This window comes from Bufo bufo, chromosome 6 (assembly GCF_905171765.1).
Source record: "Bufo bufo chromosome 6, aBufBuf1.1, whole genome shotgun sequence".
Lineage (NCBI taxonomy): Eukaryota > Metazoa > Chordata > Amphibia > Anura > Bufonidae > Bufo > Bufo bufo.
In genome coordinates, this window is record NC_053394.1 from 307,093,207 (window position 1) to 307,113,772 (window position 20,566).

A 20,566-nucleotide genomic window follows, 5' to 3' on the forward strand; every position below is an offset into this window, starting at 1 on the left:
TGTAGTCCAGCTTCAGTAGCATGTACCTAACTGATGGATACCGCGCACCGGAGCGGGATGCTGGACTGGAATAGGGCCTGTTGGAAAAACCATTTATGATGAAAAGAATGGAGAAGACGACACCTTGTTATAATGAGAATATTAATAAATAGAAGCAAAGGTTGCTAGGCTGGAAACTACGTTTCCCAGGATCCTCAGCCTGTGACCCGGAAGTGATCGGTGGAAGAAACAGCTGAGAGAAGAGCTCTGCAGTGCTATTGTCGTGTAAGATGTTTTCTATTTGTACTATTGTGAGGAGTGAGCACAGGAACGTGGTGTTTGTATAGAGGTGATGTCCATATGGAGGAGATATATCAGTTATATAGAGGAGGTGCGGTATTAGGAGGGGATATATCAGTGATATGGAGGACTTGCGGTATTAGGAGGGGATATATCAGTGATATGGAGGAGGTGCGGTATTAGGAGGGGGATATATCAGTGATATGGAGGACTTGCGGTATTAGGAGGGGATATATCAGTGATATGGAGGATGTGCAGTATTAGGAGGTGATATATCAGTGATTATTAGGAGGTGATATATCAGTGATTATTAGGAGGTGCGGTATTAGGAGGTGATATATCAGTGATTATTAGGAGGTGCGGTATTAGGAGGTGATATATCAGTGATTATTAGGAGGTGCGGTATTAGGAGGTGATATATCAGTGATTATTAGGAGGTGCGGTATTAGGAGGTGATATATCAGTGATTATGAGGAGGTGCAGTATTAGGAGGTGATATATCAGTGATATGGAGGATGAGCGGTATTAGGACGTGATATTATCAGTGATTATGGAGGATGTGCGGTATTAGGAGGTGATATATCAGTGATTATTAGGAGGTGCGGTATTAGGAGGTGATATATCAGTGATTATTAGGAGGTGCGGTATTAGGAGGTGATATATCAGTGATTATTAGGAGGTGCGGTATTAGGAGGTGATATATCAGTGATTATGAGGAGGTGCAGTATTAGGAGGTGATATATCAGTGATATGGAGGATGAGCGGTATTAGGACGTGATATTATCAGTGATTATGGAGGATGTGCGGTATTAGGAGGTGATATATCAGTGATTATTAGGAGGTGCGGTATTAGGAGGTGATATATCAGTGATTATTAGGAGGTGCGGTATTAGGAGGTGATATATCAGTGATTATTAGGAGGTGCGGTATTAGGAGGTGATATATCAGTGATATGGAGGATGTGCGGTATTAGGACGTGATATATCAGTGATATGGAGGATGTGCGGTATTAGGAGGTGATATATCAGTGATAGGGAGGATGTGCGGTATTAGGACGTGATATTATCAGTGATTATGGAGGATGTGCGGTATTAGGAGGTGATATATCAGTGATTATTAGGAGGTGCGGTATTAGGAGGTGATATATCAGTGATTATTAGGAGGTGCGGTATTAGGAGGTGATATATCAGTGATTATTAGGAGGTGCGGTATTAGGAGGTGATATATCAGTGATATGGAGGAGCTGCGGTATTAGGAGGTGATATGGAGGATGTGCGGTATTAGGAGGTGATATGGAGGATGTGCGGTATTAGGAGGTGATATATCAGTGATTATTAGGAGGTGATACATCAGTGATATGGAGGAGGTGCGGTATTAGGAGGAGATATATCAATTATATAGAGGAGGCGCAGTATTAGGCCTCATGCACACGGCCATATGTATTTTGCGGTCCACAAAAAATACGGATGATGTCCGTGTGCATTCCGTATTTTGACGAACGGAACAGCTGGCCCCTAATAGAACAGTACTATCCTTGTCCGTAATGCAGACAATAATAGGAAATGTTAAAATTTTTTGCGGAACGGAAATACGGACATACGGAAACGGAATGCAGACGGAGTAACTTCCGTTTTTTTGTGGACCCATTGAAATGAATGGGTCCGCAAAAAAACAGGAACGGGCACGGAAAGAAAATACATTTGTGTGCATGAGCCCTTAGGAGGCGATATAGAGGAGAGGTGGTATTATTAGGTGGTGAAATATCAGTGACATATTAAGGTACATTATGTTTTAATTGTTATTTTGACTCTATTGTTATTACAGATGAAAACTTCTCTAGGATGTATCAGAATAACCTAGATGAGGAGGTAAGACAGGGGTTATATAAAGTGGGCAAGGAAAAGAAAATTTCTTCTGGGGCACAGTGAATGCGGGTTATTTGTAGGAACTATAATGGTGGCCATATTAACTTTCTGAAAAATAATTACAATTAGAGCTTATGCACACGACTATCAATTTTACGGTCTGCAAATTGCAGATCCGCAAAACAGATACCGGCCATGTGCGTTCCGCATTTTGGGATCATTACATTCCGCCCTTTGTTAGAAATGTTTATTCTGGTGCGCAAAATGGACAAGAATAGGACATGTTCTTTTGTTTAGTTTTTTTTTGCAGGGCCAGGGAATGGAAATATGGATGCAGAAAACACAAATTTAAAGTGAGTCTGCATCCGATCCGCAAAAAAAAAAAAAAAGTAGATTGGATTTTCACAGAAAATACGGTCGTGTAAATTAACCCTTAGCCAAATAAAGATTTACAGTGGCATGCAAAAGTTTGGACACCCCTGGTCGAAAATACTGTTTCTGTGAACAGTTAAGGAAGTTGAAGATGAACTGATCCCCAAAAGACAAAAATTTAAAGAGGACACATTCCCTTTGTATTTTAATGAAAATCTATTTTTTACTTTTATCTTTTACATTTTCAAAATAACAGAAAAAGAAAAGGGGCTGAAGCAAAAATTTGGGCATCCTGCATGGTTAGTACCATGTAGCACCCCCTCTGGAAAGTATCACGGCTTGTAAACGCTTTTTGTAGCCAGCCAAGAGTTTTTCACTTCTTGTTTTGGGGATGTTAATCTATTCTTCCTTGCAAAAGTCTTCCAGTTCTGTGAGATTACTGGGCCGTCTTGCATCCACTGCTCTTTCGAGGTCTATCCACAGATTTTCAATGATGTTCAGATCAGGGGACTGTGAGGGCCATGGTAAAACCTTCTGCTTGTTCCTTTTGAGGTGGTCTGTAGTGGATTTTGAGGTGTGTTTAGGATAATTATCCATTTTTAGAAGCCCTCATCTTCAGCTTTTTACCGTTTGTGTTATGCTTGCTTCCAGAATTTGCTGGATTTTCATTTAATCCATTATTCCCTCTACCCGTGAAATGTTCCCCATGCCATTGGCTGCAAAATAACCCCAAAGCATGATTGATCCACCCCCATGCTTAAAGAGAATGTGTCATCAGGATCAGCCCTTTTAAACCAAAAATACTGCTTGGTAGGGCTCATCTTGCTGATTAAAACAGTACCTGTCTTTTGTCTGTATGCTAAACAGCTGCAGAGATATCAGTGTTTTTATTCATATGCAAATTAACACGTTTGAGCACTAGGAGGTGGGGCTGAATTCTTTGAACCCTGCATTGTAACACTCCCATTTTTTTCTGTTATTTTTTTCTCTCTCATTTAACCCATATTAAAAGGCTATAATATAATTAATAGTATATAATCATATAACAACAATAAAAGGCCTTACTATATTGAGAATAGTGGGTTTTTTATGCTTCGAAACTTAAACTTATTCACAGGCACAATATATGATTATAAAGAAATCAGCAATATTTATTAGCTAAAAACATTATTCTCAATAAGGATAAGGTTAAAGCCTTTTATTATGGGTTAAAAATGAAAGAAAAAAAATATATCTGAAGAAAAAAATCCTTGAAGTCTCTCCTAAGATTCAAACCTGGAATCTCTACATTAAAAGAATGTACACTTACAACAAAGCTACATAAGATGCATGTTTTTTTCTATACTTATAACCTAACACATATTAATAGTGTCTTTATAATCATACATTGTGTCTGTGAATACAGCAGTGATATGTAGATTAGCTTTCTGAGCAGATCTCAGTGTGGTGAAGCTATAGTACATAGAGTGCATTATATGTAGATGCTAGCACACAGCTCTGCCCTCAGCATGTCTAGCCCTGCTAACCAAGGGGAGGGGGAGTATGCAGAGCACAGGGGGTGTTACAAAGCAGTGCTCAAAGGATTCAGCCTTGCTTCCTGGTGCTCAAACTTCTCATTTGCATATGAATAAAAAATCCGTTATCTCATCAGCTATTTAACATGCAAAATAAAGGTATTGTTTTAATCAGCATGGTTTAATAGGGTTGATCATGGTGACAGAGCCTCTTTAATGGTTGGAGAGGTGTTAATTAATTTCTGTGCCCTTTTTTCTCTAAACATACTTTTGCTCATTGTGGCTAAAGAGTTCTATTTTAACCTCAGTCCATAAAGACTTGTTTCCAAAATTGCATCAGGCTTGTTTAGATTAGATTAGTTCTTTTGCTAACTTCTGACTTTGAATTTTGTGGTGAAAATGCAGGAGAGGTTTTCTTCTCATGACTCTTCCAGGAAGGCCTTATTTGTGCAGGTGTTGGTGAACAATGTACTACAACTCCCGAGCAGATTTGCCTTTCTAGCAATCCTACGATCAGCGGTCTCTGAAATTATTCTTGGTCTTCCAGACCTTCTCTTGACCTCCACTGTTCCTGTTAACTGCCATTTCTTAATCACATTTCGAACTGAGGAAATGGCAACCTGAAAAGGTATTGCTATCTTCTTATAGCCTTCTCCTGCTTTGTGAGCCTCAACCATTTTCATTTTCAGAGTGTTAGGCAGCTGCTTAGCAGAACCCATGGCTGTTGGTTTTTGGGACAAGGTTAGAGGAGTCTGGGTACTTATAATGCTTGGTAATTTGCATCACCTGGACTTTCCTAACGATGATTGTGAACAAGCCTTAAAGAGGACCTTTCACCGATCCTGACATTGTGAACTAAGTATCATGACATATACAGCGGCGCCCAGGGATCTCACTGCACTTACTATTATCCCTGGGCGCCGCTCCGTTCTCCCGTTATGTCCTCCGGTATGTTTGGGGACTTGGTTATAGTAGGCGGAGTCTGCCCTTGTTCTGCTGGGCGTCTCCTTCTTCTAGGCTGTAGCGCTGGCCAATCGCAGCACAGAGCTCACAGCCTGGGAGTTTTTTTTCACCCAGGCTGTGAGCTCTGCTCTGCGATTAGCCAGCGCTACAGCCTAGGAGAAGGAGACGCCCAGCAGAACAAGGGCAGACTCCGCCTACTATAACCAAGTCCCCGAACATACCGGAGGACATAACAGGAGAACGGAGCGGCGCCCAGGGATAATAGTAAGTGCAGTGAGATCCCTGGGCGCCGCTGTATATGTCATGATACTTAGTTCACAATGTCAGGATCGGTGAAAGGTCCTCTTTAACCTTAACAGGCTATTTAAGGTCTGAGACCTCAGTCAAAGTTATCTGAGCTCAAATCTCCTTGGGTTCCCATACTTTTGCAAGGTACTTCTTTCCTTTTTCACTCTAGAATTGTACATAACTAAAATAATATAATGATATTTGATTTCTGTTGTGGGAAAAATGTTTGAAGGACTCTTAAGGGACTATATACAGGAATATGTGACTATAAATAATATTATAAGTGATAACCAGCATGGGTTTACCAAGGACATAAGTTGTCAGACTAACCTGATTTGTTTTTATGAGGAGGTAAGTAGTAGCTTGGACAGAGGGGCGTCTGTGGATGTAGTGTTTCTGGATTTTTCAAAGGCTTTTGATACTGTCCCTTATAGACACTTAATAGGTAAAGTAAGGTCTATAGGCTTGGAAAGTATAGTTTGTAATTGGATTGAAAACTGGCTGAAGGACCGTGTCCAGAGAGTGGTGGTCAATGATTCCTATTCAGAATGGTCCCAGGTTATAAGTGGTGTACCCCAAGGTTCAGTGCTAGGCCCTCTATTATTTAATGTATTTATTAATGATATTGAGGAGGGGATTAACGGCACCATATCTATTTTTGCAGATGATACTAAGCTGTGTAGTACTGTACAGTGTTAGGGCAAAACCCCTACTTCTATGATCTGCTGGGGTCCAAATCAGATAAAAGTACGAGTATACTCGGAAGAGATAAATGACACAGGCTCAAGGTTGTATCTGAATGATCTCTCTCATCTTTATTGGGCGGATACAAAATATTTATACCCTTTTTCTAGAACTCAAGCCAAACACAGATATCGTCATTTTACGTAACCATCACATGATTAATAATAACAATACATTCTTTTTGATGCTTGCAAGTCAAGCATATTTAATTACAAAAAAACTTATCTTATCCTTCAGTTATTCATCCTTAAAAAAAAGTATCTAGTACCAGTTGCACTCCCAGAACATCAGGCACACATAGTTCTGAGAACTAACAAGCAATTAACTTTGTTTGTCTCAAATACACACGGCTCAGCAATTCTCAATTCTGACCTAAAATAAACCAGCAAGTAAAATGGAACCCAGGATACAAAATGAAGGTGCAATTGAGTGATTGGGCATCAACTTGGCAAATGAGGTTCAATGGGGACAAATGTAAAGTTATGCATTTTGGTAGTAATAATCTCCGTGCATCATATGTCCTAGGTGATGTAGCACTGGGAGAGTCACTTATAGAGAAGGATTTGGGTGTCCTTGTGGATGGTAGATTAAATTACAGCATACAATGTCAATCAGCTGCTTCTAAGGCCACCAGGATATTGTCATGCATTAAATGAGGCATGGACTCGTGGGGCAGGGATGTAATATTACCACTTTACAAAGCGCTGGTCCGGCCTCATCTGGAATATGTAGTTCTGGGCACCAGTACATAGAAATGACGCACTGCAGCTGGAGAAAGTACAGAGGAGAGCGACTAAACTGATAGGGGGCGTGGAGGGTCTTAGCTTTGAAGAAAGATGAAAAGAATTGAATTTATTTAGTCTTGAGAAGAGACGTCTAAGGGGGGACATGATTAACCTATACAAATATATAAATGGGCCATACAAAAAATACGGTGAAAAGCTGTTCCATGTAAAATGCGCTCAAAAGACAAGGGGGCGCTGCCTCCGACTAGAGAGGAAAAAGTTCAGTCTCCGAAAGCGTCAAAGCTTCTTTACTGTAAGAATTGTGAATCTGTGGAATAGACTTCCTCAGGACATGGTCACAGCAGGAACAGGGGACAGTTTAAAAAAGGGTTTAGATGAATTCTTAAAAGTAAAAAATATTAATGCTTATGAAAACGTGTAGAAATCTGAATCTCAATTCCTTTTGGGATTCGCATCCCCACCTATCCCTTGGTTGAAATTGATGGACATATGTCTTTTTTCAACTGTATTAACTATGTAATTATATTGCTTAAAGAGGACCTTTCACTAGAACAAAAAAATCTAAATTAACTATACAGACATGGAGAGCGGCGCCCAGGGATCTCCCTGCACTTACTATTATCCCTGGGCGTCGCTCCGTTCGCCCGGTATAGCCTCCGGTATCTTCATATGTTAGGCTCCACCCAGTGGAATCTGCCGGCGTCTCCTTCTCCCATGCTGTAGCGCTGGCCAATCGCAGCGCTCAGCTCATAGCCTGAGAGAAAAAAAATAACTCTCAGGCTATGAGCTGAGCGCTGCGATTGGCCAGCGCTACAGCCTGGGAGAAGGAGACCCCGGCAGATTCCACTGGGTGGAGCCTAACATATGAAGATACCGGAGGCTATACCGGCGAACGGAGCGGTGCCCAGGGATAATAGTAAGTGCAGGGAGATCCCTGGGCACCGCTCTCCATGTCTGTATAGTTAGTTTAGATTTTTTATTCTAGTGAAAGGTCCTCTTTAAAGGGTTTCTACTACCACATTTTGACCTAATTAGCTGTCTGACACTAGCGATCTGCTAGTGTCTGCTGTACCTAACCATGCTATTGTAATACCTTTCTCTGCAGCGGTTACCCTAAAAAACGAAATTTTATTGCTATGCAGGTTCTAGGTGCTATGGGGGCGTCTTTTCAGCACCTAGAGGCTCCGTCTACTCACCATGTCTGCCGCCCAGCTCGTCCCTCCAGCCCACCCATCTCCTCTAGATTGACGGCCTCCATCGCGGCCGAATTCTCGCAACTGCGCCGTGTGCGTCTGTATTCTGCGCAGGCGCAGTGACTGTCGGATCGCTCCCTGCGCCGGCATCTCCACTGCGCCTGCTCCGATGACGTCAGAGTGCTCCCAGGAACAGACGACTCCCGGCCTCAAGCAGGCGCAGTGGAGATGCCGGCGCAGGGAGCGGTCTGACAGTCACTGCGCCTGCACCGAATACAGACGCACACGGCGCAGGCGCGAGAATTTGGCCGCGATGGAGGCCGTCAATCTAGAGGAGATGGGCGGGCTGGAGGGACGAGCTGGGCGGCAGACATGGTGAGTAGACGGAGCCTCTAGGTGCTGAAAAGACGCCCCCATAGCACCTAGAGGCTCATTTGCATAGCAATAAAAGTTCGTTTTTTAGGGTAACCGCTGCAGAGAAAGGTATTACAATAGCATGGTTAGGTACAGCAGACACTAGCAGATCGCTAGTGTCAGACAGCTAATTAGGTCAAAATGTGGTGGTAGAAACCCTTTAAAATGTTGAAAAGTGAATTCATCTTTAACTTTATGCCTTTTGGAGATCATTTCATCTTCAACTTAAATCTTCACAGTAAGGGCTCATGCACACGACCGTATGTATTTTGCGGTCCTCAAAACACAGATCCGCAAAAAAATTCGAATGACGTCCGTGTGCATTCCATATTTTGCGGAATGGAACAGCTGGCCCCTAATAGAACAGTACTATCCTATAATAGGACATGTTCTATTTTTTTTCCTCATCATACAGGACTAAAAAGTAGTTAACATGTCACTTGTCGGAGAGCTACAGACCCTTTATTTAGCTAAGGGTAGGCCATCAGTATCATATTCTGGGAAAGCCCCTTTGAAAAAGAAAACATGAACTCTCATGTATATAATATATGCAGTGAAGTTTATCCGCAGCTAAAAAAAAAATTGCTTCAGAATTTGCATGTAAAATCTGTTACTCCAAAGTTCAGCTGGCCTGTAAGTATCTCAGAGATTGATATCTCTTAATACTTCACCTTTGGTCCCCTAAGTTTATTTCACGTTATACAAGCATGTTCCCTGGGCACTCCTTCCCTCATCCTTATTTTATACTTCCTGCTATTTGCAGTGAGATATTTACAGAGAAGGAAAAGTAAACAGAGCCCTCACTGTACAGGAATAGCTGTGCCACTAGACCAAGGAGTCATGTGGTGACATCACTGAGAAAAAAGGTCATGGCAGGGCTCTATGTAGATATTTACCATTACTATGTACATACAAGTTCACAGATGAGAATTCAGACACAGAATAGTCTCTAAAAACATTATACTTTTAATACACTTCCTGCACCTATATAACACTTATGTTGCACAGCCTTATATATCCATATTAATACGGTAGCAGCCATATAGCAAAACTTTCCACATAATGCATGAAACTGCAGATCTGGATCTAGTAGAAAGGGTTGCAGAACCTTTTGGTGGCTGATGACTGACCATGTTTAGAGTTTGGGAAATCCTGAGTGTTTGGATCCCTAGAAGTGCTGGATGTCACCCCTTACATGGTCCGATGGGCATGGTCACCTCAGAAGACTGTCATCTACGTGTGGCTTGCTGTACACTGCTGTATTAGGAGTCTGGTGTCCTTTGTAAAGGTCTTCATAATGGCACATTGATATTTGTATGTTATTCTGTAATGCTCATTTACCCGTTTATTTGTGGTCCAGGAGTTTATCACTATTCGTGTACAGGACCCCAGACTGCAGAACGAGGGATCATGGACCTCTTATGTGGATTATAAAATATTCCTTCATGTAAGTCCTTTTTTATGTTGGAGTGGAGATTGAGAAGAGGGAGGGCTATATGCAGAACCAGCTTTACTGAATAACATTTCTGTCTAATTATGCTGGAATACGTCCTCTTGGTGGCCATGTTGGTGGGTCACACAGCTTTCTTAGAAATAACCGATAAATAGAATTTTTAATACACTGACAGAAGAGGTGAAGTCAGTCTTTAATTTACTCGGGAATGTCCAGGATTAGAAAAATTTAGTTTTTATCCATCAAGAGTGCCACACCCATCCACGAGATGCATGTTGTATTGCAGCTCAGCTCCATTCTTTTTATTTTTATAGCATCATTCATTCCATGCCGATGTACATATTAAAGGAGTTGCACATACATAAAGCAAAACAAGTACAATAAGCATGAACAAGGCGAGTTACAAACTGGTCCAGAAGGAGAGAGGATCCTGCTAGCGAGGGCTAACAATCTAGAAGGGATGGGGGAAGGACACAGTAGGTGAGGGTAAAGCTGGTCATATGGCAGTATAGAGGCAGCAGGGTTACTATAGGTTGTAGGCTTGTCTGAAGAGGTAGGTTTTCAGGTTTCAGAGTCTTATATGTTGGGGTTGAGAGTTCCAGAGTTTTGGGGATGCACAGGAGAAATCTTGGAGGCGATTGTGGGAAGAGCAGATAAGAGAAGATTAGAGGAGGAGATCTTGAGGATTGTAGTTTACATGTGAGAAGGTACTGGGAGATCAGGTCACAGATGTATGGAGGGCACCTGTTGTGGACAGCCTTTTATGTAATAGTTAGTGTTTTATACTGGATTCTTTGGGCAATGAGGGTCCAGTGAAGGGATTGACAGAGAGAAGAGACAGAGTTGTAACTCGGGGCTTGGATTAGTCCGGCAGCCGAGTTGAGGATAGATTGGAGGGGTCTAAGGGTGCTAGATGGGAGGCCACAGAGGATGTTACAGTAGTCTAGTTGAGAGATGTGTAGGACCCAGGTGTTAAAGTGGTCAAAAAAACATGGTGGCCGGGCCTGGAGGGTAGTAGATGACTGCAGGTCGGAGGGATAGTAGATGCAGACCGAGTGTACTTCAAATGAATGGAGGGTAGAAGTGGAGAGCAGATGTCAGTAAGGAGAAGTCCACCTCCTCCACCATGTTATCTGCAGGGACGTGCAGCAGGGGAGGTAGTGTCAGAGGTTGTTAGCCATGTTTCTGTTAAACCCAGGAAAGACATTTTTTATGAGAGATGAAAAGGTCATGAATGTAGGATAGTTTATTGCAGACAGAGTGATCATTATATAGTGCTCCTACAAGAGGGACAGCGGAAACAGGGGCCAGGGAAATAGTGGGAGGAAGATATGATAGTGGGTATTTGCTTAGGGCCAGGATTTGGAGACATATATCCAGCAATAAGGAGAAGCAGAAAAAGCATTAGTAGGTGGGAGTAAGGGCTGTATTACACTGGCAGATGTGGCTGACAATCGCCTGCTTGTCAGTGAAGGAGACCACTGCTATTACATGTAGCAAACTTCTCCACAGTATTGAGAGGAGCAATCACTAATGCCATAGCTCATCCCCATGCAAAATCACTATTTGCCGGCAGCAGAAAGTTATTGGATGGCATGACCTGCCACTGGCAAACAATGATTTTTGTGACTGCATAAAAGATTCGATTGCCAGATGATTGTTCAGGTACTGACGAGCAGGCGATTGCCAGGAAGGAAGGCTTTCTTCCTGATAATCGTCTGCTAAGTTGTGCAATGTAAAGGGGCCTTTAAGAGTTCAATCAGATGTGAACGAGAGGGGAGTGAGCCACATCTACCATAATTGGGGAATAATCAAAAGAAAGTCAGAAACAGGCTGAAATTGTCATTGTATACAAGTAGATTATAAACACAGCAGGAAAATAGAAATGCTGAATACAGACGTACCAGGGTTATTCAGAGGAGGATATATGGAGTCTACATAGTTATACCTGGGGAAAGCTGGGTGGAGCAGTAATGCTGAATGCAGACATACCAGGGTTATTCAGAGGAGGATATATAGAGTCTACATACACTGAACAAAAATATAAAAGCAACACTTTAGGTTTTGTTCCCATTTTGCATGAGCTGAACTCAAAGATCTGAAACATTTTCTACATACACAAAAGACCCATTACTCTCAAATATTGTTCACAAATCTGTCAGTATCTGGTGTGGCCACCATTTGCCTCACGCAGTGCCACACATCTCCGTCGCATAGAATTGATCAGTTTGTTGATTGTGGCCTGTGGAATGTTTGTCCACTCCTCTTCAATAGCTGTGCGAAGTTGCAGAATATTGGCAGGAACTGGAACACGCTGACGTATACGCCGATCCAGAGCATTCCAACATGCTCAATGGGTGACATGTCCGGTGAGTATGCTGGCCATGCAAGAACTGGGATGTTTTCAGCTTCCAGGAATTGTGTACAGATCCTTGCAATATGGGGCCGTGCATTATCATGCTGCAACATGAAGTGATGGCCGTGGATGAATGGCACAACAATGGGCCTCCGGAGCTCGTCACGGTATCTCTGTGCATTCAAAATGCCATCAATAAAATGCACCTGTGTTCATTGTCCATAACATACTCCTGCCCTTACCATAACCCCACCGCCACCATGGGCCACTTGATCCACAACATTGACGTCACCACACAGATCACCCACACGACGCCACACATGCTATCTGCCATCTGCCCTGAACAGTGAAAACCGTGACTCATCTGGGAACAGAACGCCTACATGCCAGACGCCATTGATTGTAAACATTTGCCCACTCAAGTCTGTTACGACAACGAACTGCAGTCAGGTCCAGACCCCGATGAGGACGACGAGCATGCAGATGAGCTTCCCTGAGACAGTTTCTGACAGTTTGTGCAGAAATTCTTTGATTATGCAAACCGATTGTTGCTGCAGCTGTCCGGGTGGCTGGTCTCAGACGATCATGGAGGTGAACACGCTGGATGTGGAGGTCCTGGGCTGGTGTGATTACACATGGTCTGTGGTTGTGAGGCCGGTTGGATGTACTGCCAAATTCTCTGAAACGCCTTTGGAGACTGCTTATGGTAGAGAAATGAACATTCATTGCACGGGCATTAGCTCGTGCATGCCAATTGCACGCTTCCTCAAACATTGCGACATCTGTGTCATTTTGCTGTGTGATCAAACTGCACATTTCAGAGTGGTCTTTTATTGTGGGCAGTCTAAGGCACACCTGTGCAATATTCATGCTTTCTAATCAGCACCTTGATATGCCACACCTGTGAGGTGGGATGGATTATCTCGGCAAAGGAGAAGTGCTCACTAACACAGATTTAGACAGATTTGTGAACAATATTTGAGAGTAATGGGTCTTTTGTGTATGTAGAAAATGTTTCAGATCTTTGAGTTCAGCTCATGCAAAAAGGGAGCAAAACCGAAAGTGTTGCGTTTATATTTTTGTTCAGTGTAGTTATACCTGGGGAAAGCTGGGTGGAACAGTAATGCTGAATGCAGACATACCAGGGTTATTCAGATGAGGATATATGGAGTCTAAATAGTTAGTTATTCACTTCATTGGATCTGAGCTACAGTACCACACACAGCCCACGAACAGAGGTGCCGCTATTTTTTTAAAGAAAGCATCTGTGTTTTCAAATCCTGGACAACCCAGTTAAAGGGCATCTGTCGGCGGGCTGGGCCCTCTCAAACCAGGAATAATGCCTGCTAGGTCTGGCCTAACTACAGTAATTAAAACCATCCCTTTCTTCCCATATTTTGTTAAAGTAAAAAAATATATTTGTATCATGTTAGCCAATAAATAGAAGCTAAAAAAAATAATTTGAGATTCCTCAGTCTTTGATACCTTTTAATGCTCTCCTAAATGCTGTTAAGAACAGCTCAAGCAAGATGGCCACCCCCATAATCATGTTCAGGAAATAGAATAAATAAAAACATCTACAATCAGAAAATTAAAACCAATTAGTAAAAAAGGATATGTGTTACTATCTGGTTATAACTGGCAGAAAAAGATTTTGGTGACACATTTCCTTTAAGAAATGTGCCCCTCAGACCTCTTGGGTTCATTGCATTCATGGACTGGATAGCTGTAGAAAACGTTTGCGCTCCTTATGATCCTTATTGATAATTGCTACAACTGTTTACTCCTCCAGTCATTGATCTGCTTAACATCACTTGTCTCATCTACCTCACTATTCCTATGTACTTTGGTGTATAAATATGTGAATCTTCAGATACTGTCTTAAAAAATGCCTGAGGAAGAGGCCCAAATAGCCTTGAGAGCTTGCAATTTTGGCATCATCTTTTCGGTGGCTATTAAAAAGTATCAACCACCGAGGAATCAGATTTTTATTTATTTTTAATCTTTTTTCCCCCCACTGCGTTAAAGTATTTAGAAGAATTCAGTGTAAAGCAATATGCAAATTAGGACTTAAGTCAAGACTGTACCTAGCACCTCCTCTCTGCCTCACAAGATACTCCACTTGATTGAGAGGGCTATGCATCTGACTTGTCTCCTCGCCTGTCTCTGTAATCCTGTACCGACGTGGTTTACTTCATCTACAGTGCATGCGCAGTAGTCTACTTTGCAGTGGGTCCAGACAATGAACTGAACAGCGCGCAGGTGTGGGATTACAGGACCAGGTGGGATAAATCAGATGCCTGTCCCTGTCAAATAGGAAGGGGTGTGTCTTTGCTGAGGAGCTAAGGTGCACCAAGTGGCTAGGGCCTGCCCGCAGTGCATGTGACCTTAATTTGCATATTATTAAAAACACTGATTTCAACTAAATGCTGCAATGCATTGCGGTAAGATAGGATTGGTTTTAATCAGCTTCATCAGCCCTACGAGGCATTAGAGCTGGTATGATAGGGTGGATTCTGCTGGCAGATGCCCTTTAAAGGGGTTCTCCGGGCTTTTAATATTGATGACCTATCCTCAGGATAGGCCACCGATCAACTGTATGAAGGGACGGCGCGTGCATACTGTCTCCCTTCTATCTTCCTGCTCGCCAAGAACCCCTTTAACGGAAAAAAATCAGGCAAATGTTTTGCTTTAGGGGAAAAGGCTCTTTTTAATGTGTATCATACAAGATGATTTTATTTTTTTACCTATTCAGTCTGTAAATAACATTTTCCACTCCTGTAGGATAGTTACACTAGAGTGAACATTACTAACATCCTGCAGAGGACTCCCTCCCTATAAAGGAAATAATAGGTATTCAGATAATGAGGCCCAAATGTAGATAACAGCAATAATCTCTCCATGCTTCACATTTTACAGTCACCTCTATGGATTGTATTGTTTATAACAAATCTCCCTGCACTGGTCTCACAAACAGGACCATACAAATGCTGTGAGCCAGAAACACAATCACAGGGTTTTCTATAGGCTTCAGTGCCTTGCTGGTATTGTGTGTACTTAGTACTCCCCACCGGAGGCCTTGGAGCTGCATACTTCTCGAGGGGCCTCTATTATTCCCAGCTGACTGACCATTATGGCTTTGTATTCTCTTAGCATGCAAACACATTGAGCTTCAGGCAAGAACACTAGTGCAGACAAAAAGTGGAGTAGTTGCTTATAGCTACTAATCATATTGCAGCATCCAACACTTATTTTCTGAGGCAGTTTCACGAATGAAAGCGATGATCTGAAGAATTACTCCACTAGATCTATACTTTAGGCCACATATTTTGTGTGATAGCACTGTATATCGTTGTGCAAAATCTGGTCGGCATCCATTATGGCCACAATTACAGCCTCTTTAGGAGTTGCCATCCAGTTTTCCATGAACCCTGAATGGTACAGTGCCTTCAAAAGGTGTTCATGCCCCTTGAACTTTTCCACATTTTTTTCACGTTGCACACACAAACTTAACTGTATTTTATTGGGATTTTATGTCATAGACCAGGGATGGCTAACCTGCGGCTCTCCAGCTGTTGTAAAACTACAATTCCCACCATGCACTGCTGTAGGCAGTCTTTGCATGCTGGGAGTTGTAGTTTTGCAACAGCTGGAGATCCGCAGGTTGTCCATCCCTGTCATAGACCGACACAAAGTATGTGTGAAGTGAAAAGAAAATGATACATGGCTTTCAAAGTTTTTAATAAATAAAAATTCTGAAAAGTGTGGTCTGTGTAATGTATTCTCAGTTCTACAACTGTTCTGTGAAGGCCTCAGAAGTTTGTTAGTGAATATTAGTGATCAAACAGCATTATGAAATCTAAGGAACACACAAGACAGGTCATGGATAAAGTTGGGGAGAAGTCTAAAGTAGGGCTAGGTTATAAAAAAAAAAAGTATCCCAAGCTCTGAACATCTTGTGGAGCACTGTTCAATCCGTCTTCAAAAAATGGAAGTAGTGTGGCACAACTGCAAACCTACCAAGACATGTACGTCCACACCGCTAATCTGGCCTTTATGGAAGAGTGGCAAATACAGCCATTTTTGGAAAGCAAGCCATATGAAGTTCAGTTTGCAGTTTGCCACAAGCCATTTAGGGGACACAACAGGAAAGAGGTGCTCTGGTTAGATGAGACTAAAGTTGAACTTTTGGCCTAAATTTAAATCTCTATGTGTGGTGGAAAACTAAGACCGCACACACCTACCCCACCCTGAAACATGGTGGTGACGGCAGCATCATGCTGTGGGGATGCTTTTCTTCATCAGGGACAGGGAAGCTGGCCAGAGTTGATAGGAAGATGAATGGAGCTAAATAAAGGGCAATCCTGGAGGAAAAACTGGTAGAGGCTGTAAAAGACTTGACTGGGGTGGATTTTCACCTTCCAGCAATGACCCTAAACATACAGTGGTATTTCCACTGAAACTCTGGAATGGCTCAGTCAATTGAAAATTTGTGGCAAGACTTGAAAATTGCTGTTCACAGACGCTCTCATCAAATCTGACTGATCTTAAGCTATTTTTCAAAGAATGGGCAACAATTCAAGCCTCTAGATGTGCAAAGCTGGTAGAGACATAACCCAAAAGACTTTGAGGCTGTAATTGCAGAGAGGGGTATTATTCAGTATTGACTTGGGGGATGAATACTAATGCTCGCTTTACTTTCCAGAATTTTATTTATTAAACATTTTGAAAACCATGTATCATCATTATTTTTTTTTCACTTTGCACATACTTGCTACTTTGTGTTGGTCTATCACATAAAATCCCTAAAAAATACAAGTTTGTGGGTGTAACACATAAAAAATGTGGAAAAGTTCAAGGGGTATGAATACTTTTTGGAAGCACTGTATGTAGTGATACATTCCTAGTCAGTTTTTCTCTCAGGATGGAAAGTAGAATTACATTTAGAAGATAGGGGATTTATTACATAAACTGTCACCCTTACCTTTTAAAAACATGTTAGCACCACCTGCTGTTTCTTTAGAACAGCCATTCTTTGTCAAGGTGGACACACAAGCTCAGTCTTGCTTCAGATATGCAAAGGGATCCTGTTGTGGTGAGCCAACTGCTTCTGAAGCTGCAACGTCTTCTCTGCTTCTCAGTGGAGATACTGAGCAAGTGCAATTACAGTAACACAGTCTCGCTCTCCTATCACTTGAATGGCAGCAGAGTACCAGCTCTGGCCAGTACACAGTGGATGTAGATGTGTAGTTCCAGTGCCAGAGCTAAAGCAAGACAGCAGATCAGCTGTGCTGTGAGTCAGACCTCTGCCCATCTGATACTGACTACATATCTTGAACTATTGCCATCAGTCCTCTGCCACTCCTGCCCTGCTCCATCTCGACAAAGGAACTGATCACAAAGAGAGTCATTGGCCACAGAGGTGACCTGCCTAAAACAGTGATTTCGTGAGTGGTCACTTCCTATGTATTGAGATGAACAATGAAGTAGAGACCAGCGGGGCCTGGCAGTCGGCGATCTGTAAAGTCTGGGTGTAGAATAGACAGAAAACTGACTTGTTATAGTCAATGGGCTGATTAATATGTGCCCGGTCTGTGCAGATAAAATCGGAGCATGCACCATTTAGGTCTGATTTTCATGCAGGATTCGCCTGCTCAAGTGAATGGGCGAGAGCGGAATAAAAATGGACAGCACAACTACACCATCTGTGTGTGGTCAGTTTAAAAAAAAAAAATATCCATTTCTTTAAGGAGGTAAACATGAGTTCTCAATTGCGTGTCTAAAAAAGTCCTGTATTACTTTTTTTTTTAACACCATCCTGACCCATTTTTAATACTCCTTTTATCTGACAAATAACCCCTTAAAGAGGTGGTGGCAACTTTGAGTTATCCCCTATCCACAGGAGCTCAACTACCAGAACCCCCACCAATCTTGAGAACATGCACCCTTCCACTCCATTCATTTTTTTATGGGACCTCCAGAAATAGCCAATCTCCAGCCGTCCCATAGCGAATGAATGGACTGAACATTCTAAGGATTGGCTGTCAGACCTCCATGGAACAGCTTGTAAGCCCCTATCCCTTTAGTTCTTTGCTTCAGCTTATTTAAACCACCATAAAATTGCAGGTGTCTCTGGCTGTAAGACTACAAGATAAGGAAATATCTGCTAAGTATAAATTGTGTATATAATGGAGAAATAGTTTAGTCTGAATTTTATAATCCCCTAATTCTCCGGTTAACAGCCATGTTATTCAGTCTGTAATGCTGGAACATTAAAGAACTCCAGCAAGGGAACAACACATAGTCTCCTCAAGCCCTTCCTCATTCTTGTTAGGGTCATATAGCATCTCTGTCTCTATTCATTTAAACAGCCAGGGAATGCAGAATTTAGCACCACTCACTACCTGCACTGTATCTAGTCACTGTATATTACAGTTGCATTATAGCATGTATCATGTTGAACAGAAAGTATTGAATGGTTGTAAATTTCCATCATGTATTAATGAAGAACAGAGGCACGCCATACCTCACCGTGCTCGGCCAATTATCTGCCTGCTGGTTGTATCACTGTCTGCAGCCACGATGGTCTATAATAGGCTATGGCAGCAGCTGCATGATCTGTTATGAAGAGGAGACATCAGAGCTGCCTGTATAACAACTGTCCATTGATTTTATGATGTTTTGTAGACAAACAGCAAAGCGTTCACTGCTAAGACATCTTGTGTCAGGAGACGTTACCGGGAGTTTGCCTTTCTGAGAAAACAGCTTCAGAAATATGCCGGATTAGTGTGAGTTGCATGGAAACTTTCTAATCCTTGTTTTCATACAATGCATTCGGAAAGTCTTCAGACCCTTTCACTTTTTTCATATTGCAGCCTTGTTCCAAAATAAAGAATATTTCCCCATCAATCTGCACTCATAATGACAACAAAACAGAATTTTAGAAATGTTTGCAAATTTATTAAAAAGATAAGTATTTAGACCCTTTGTTATGCCATTTCTCTTGGTCATCTTTGAGATGTTTCTACATCTTGGTAGTGGTAAATTAATTTAAATAGACATGATTTGGAAAGACTCACCCCTGTCTACACTCACCTAAAGAATTATTAGGAACACCATACTAATACGGTGTTGGACCCCCTTTTGCCTTCAGAACTGCCTTAATTCTACGTGGCATTGATTCAACAAGGTGCTGATAGCATTCTTTAGAAATGTTGGCCCATATTGATAGGAAAGCATCTTGCAGTTGATGGAGATTTGAGGGATGCACATCCAGTGCACGAAGCTCCCGTTCCACCACATCCCAAAGATGCTCTATTGGGTTGAGATCTGGTGACTGTGGGGGCCATTTTAGTACAGTAAACTCATTGTCATGTTCAAGAAACCAATTTGAAATGATTTGAGCTTTGTGACATGGTGCATTATCCTGCTGGAAGTAGCCATCAGAGGATGGATACATGTTCTCATTCTGTTTACGCCAAATTCGGACTCTACCATTTGAATGTCTCAACAGAAATCGAGACTCATCAGTCCAGGCAAAATTTTTCCAGTCTTCAACAGTCCAATTTTGGTGAGCTCGTGCAAATTGTAGCCTCTTTTTCCTATTTGTAGTGGAGATGAGTGGTACCCGGTGGGGTCTTCTGCTGTTGTAGCCCATCCGCCTCAAGGTTGTGCGTGTTGTGGCTTCACAAATGCTTTGCTGCATACCTCGGTTGTAACGAGTGGTTATTTCAGTCAACGTTGCTCTTCTATTAGCTTGAATCAGTCGGCCCATTCTCCTCTGACCTCTAGCATCCACAAGGCATTTTTGCCCACAGGACTGCCACATACTGGATGTTTTTCCCTTTTCACACCATTCTTTGTAAACCCTAGAAATGGTTGTGCATGAAAATCCCAGTAACTGAGCAGATTGTGAAATACTCAGACCGGCCCGTCTGGCACCAACAACCATGCCACGCTCAAAACTGCTTAAATCACCTTTCTTTCCCATTCTGACATTCAGTTTGGAGTTCAGGAGATTGTCTTGACCAGGACCACACCCCTAAATGCATTGAAGCAACTGCCATGTGATTGGTTGACTAGATAATTGCATTAATGAGAAATAGAACAGGTGTTCCTTATAATTCTTTAGGTGAGTGTATATAAGGCCTCACACTTGACAATGCATATCAGAGCAAAACCAAGCGGAGGGAAGAACTGCCTGTAGAGCTCGGAGACAGAATTGTGTGGAGGCACAGATTTGGAGAATGGTATGAAAACATTTCTGCAGCAGAAAGTTCAAGAGCACAGTGGTCTCCATATTTCTTAAATGGAAGAAGCAACCTTACTAGAGTTGGCCACCCCACCAAACTAAGTAATCTGGGGAAAAGGGTCTTGGTA

General features: G+C 42.2%; 1 protein-coding gene across 2 annotated transcripts in view; it reads left to right on the forward strand.

The window, feature by feature from the left end:
- Window positions 1–125: 125 nt before the first annotated feature.
- Window positions 126–20,566, forward strand: part of SNX11 (sorting nexin 11) — a 61,042-nt gene continuing 40,601 nt past the window's right edge. The window contains exons 1-4 of one of the 2 annotated variants that reach the window (XM_040435601.1): window positions 133–264; window positions 2,104–2,147; window positions 9,739–9,825; window positions 18,875–18,975. In XM_040435601.1, the coding sequence (XP_040291535.1) occupies window positions 2,121–2,147; window positions 9,739–9,825; window positions 18,875–18,975 (215 nt within the window). In that variant the 5' untranslated portion in view covers window positions 133–264; window positions 2,104–2,120. Of the gene's footprint in view, window positions 265–2,103; window positions 2,148–9,738; window positions 9,826–18,874; window positions 18,976–20,566 lie in introns of both variants that reach the window. The other variant, XM_040435602.1, reaches the window with a different exon arrangement.